Raw genomic sequence first — 2206 nt, forward strand, 5'->3', positions numbered from 1 at the left:
TGTGTGTGTGTGTGTGTGTGTGTGTGTGTGTGTGTGTGTGTGTGTGTGTGTGTGTGTGTGTGGCGTTATTTTAGCTACCCGATGGAGACAGTCATGGTCATGGATCTTTACTTCCAGGTCTGAACAGAGACCACCAAGCTCTGAACCTGTTCTCATGTTTTCCACTTTGTGTGAACAACTTGAAGTCTGTGTTCTCCTCCAGGTTCCTTCAGCTAAAAGCAGCAAGGAGAAGAGGGAGCAGTGGGGGCTTCGCAGCAGCCTTTCTCCTCCCCCTTCTGCCTCCCGCCCCTCCACCCCATCCCCCCCGTCCCGAACCTGCTCCCCTCTCCCTCTGTCCCGCACCTCCTCCCCGGCTCCTCCCCCTCTCCCGGTGCTGAGCACGGCGCCTGCCTCGGGGCCCCCTCTGCCGCCGCCGGCCCCTCTCCTCCCGCCTCCACCGCCCCCACCGGCGTCCAGCATCAGGGAGAGCCCCTTAGACGAGGACACGACCGCGCTGCTGCCGCCCAGCGACGCCCGGCTGCGGCTCGGCGAGGACGGCGGCACCGAGAACCCGCTCCTCGCCCCGCTGCTGTCTACCCCGTCTCCTCGTCGCTCCCCTCTGCCCCTGTCCCCCGTCGACCTGGACCTGGACGAGTCCCACGTCTGAGACTGGAAGAAAGAAAACGGGAGAGTTTGAAAGAATGACATGATTCCTTTGCTTTTTGTTTTTATTGTTTATTTAACAGCTTAACCAAACGTCTTTCTTTTACTTTAAATGTTGTTTTTTTTAATTCAGCTTTTTCTGAATGTAAAATTATCACTGCAGTGAATCTACGTTTTTCACTCAACTTTAAACCATTTCAGGCTGAAATCAAAGATTTATTTTACAGTTATTCATAGTAAATATTTATTAGAAAATTTAACTTTTATCACCTCTGAGAAATTTAAATATAAAAGATGTTTAGGTAGATAAAAAAATGCTATTATTGTGTATAATGGAGCCATTCTGAAGCTAAAGGTGACTTCATTTAGAATCATTTTATTATATGAAATCCAGAGTTGTGTGTTCATGAGTGTATTTATGTGTGTGTGTGGATTTTTACTGGAGCACAGTGTTTTAAGCCATGATGATAATACAGCTAAAATCTCCCTGTTTTAATAGAWAAGCAATATTAAATCATGAGTGCCCCTTCAAAACTACTTATCTTTTTATTTTTAGGTTTTACTTTTTTGGACATGTTCCTGAAGGAAAAACTTGTGATAAAGGGGAAAAAAAGGACTTCAGAACCTTTTAGTTTAGCTTTTTTGAATATCTGATTCCAGTGTTTCTTGTGCTGCAAAGTGTTTTCATCCGATTCTGTTTGTGACCAAAGACTGTAGCTTGTATCTCAGCGATTTCTGCAGTGAATCATATTTCAAAAATAAGAGAAAAAAGTTGAGCTTTTATTAAGAAACGTGTCTTGTCGTTGTGTCTGTGATGCTGTCTTTATTTCTTGTAACCTAACTGTGATGAAACATAGATAACCTTGTAGCTCGTTTCAAGTTGTAACGAGGAAACGTGTCGTTATCCAAGGGAAAAAAGTGTGTATGAGATTTAAAAAAAAAAACACAGACCTCATAATCAAATCCTTTAGTCTGGGTGCCATAATCCCCACCAATGCACTGTGAGTGTTTGTCTCTCGCTGCTTTTTCTGGTTTTCTTTATGACTTAGTTATATAAAAATATATATTTATGCACAAGAATATACAGAGTATGAAAATATTTAAAATTTACATTTATATTGAAGTAATATCTGGCTATTTTATTTAATTTACCACCCAAAATGTTAGAGATTCTCTGTTGTTACACTTTGTGCCACCAGGGGGCAGTATATGTGCGCAAAACTTTGTTTTCTTCAGTGTTGTCTTTTTGTCTAACTTATAATAAATCTACAGTATATGAAATAATTTCTGCAATATCTAAATAAATAAATATTATTTACAGAATTTTTGAGCTTATTTGTTTTTAGCTGCCAAAGGAAAACAACTAAAATAGAGAGAGAACCGTAGTGGGCTGAAATGCCTGATGAGCTGATGAACTAAACTTTTTTTTCCCCTGATATACAGCGGGTAAAATAAGTATTAAACACATCACCATTTTTCTCAGTAAATATATTACTAGAGGTGCTAATGACATGAAATTTTCACCAGATGTTGGTAACAACCCAAGTGATCCATACATACAAAG

General features: G+C 40.9%; 1 protein-coding gene across 18 annotated transcripts in view; it reads left to right on the forward strand.

Moving 5' to 3' along the window:
* The window catches only part of unc80 (unc-80 homolog (C. elegans)), a 100556-nt gene extending 98591 nt beyond the window's left edge, over positions 1 to 1965 (forward strand). For all 18 annotated transcript variants that reach the window (XM_014016077.1, XM_014016087.1, XM_014016081.1 and 15 more), the window contains one exon: positions 203 to 1965. In XM_014016077.1, coding sequence (XP_013871531.1) covers positions 203 to 646 — 444 coding nt within the window. In that variant the 3' untranslated portion in view covers positions 647 to 1965. The remainder of the gene's footprint in view (positions 1 to 202) is intronic.
* Positions 1966 to 2206: the final 241 nt, after the last annotated feature.

The sequence above is a fragment of the Austrofundulus limnaeus genome, unplaced genomic scaffold (genome assembly GCF_001266775.1).
Source record: "Austrofundulus limnaeus strain Quisiro unplaced genomic scaffold, Austrofundulus_limnaeus-1.0 Scaffold138, whole genome shotgun sequence".
NCBI lineage: Eukaryota > Metazoa > Chordata > Actinopteri > Cyprinodontiformes > Rivulidae > Austrofundulus > Austrofundulus limnaeus.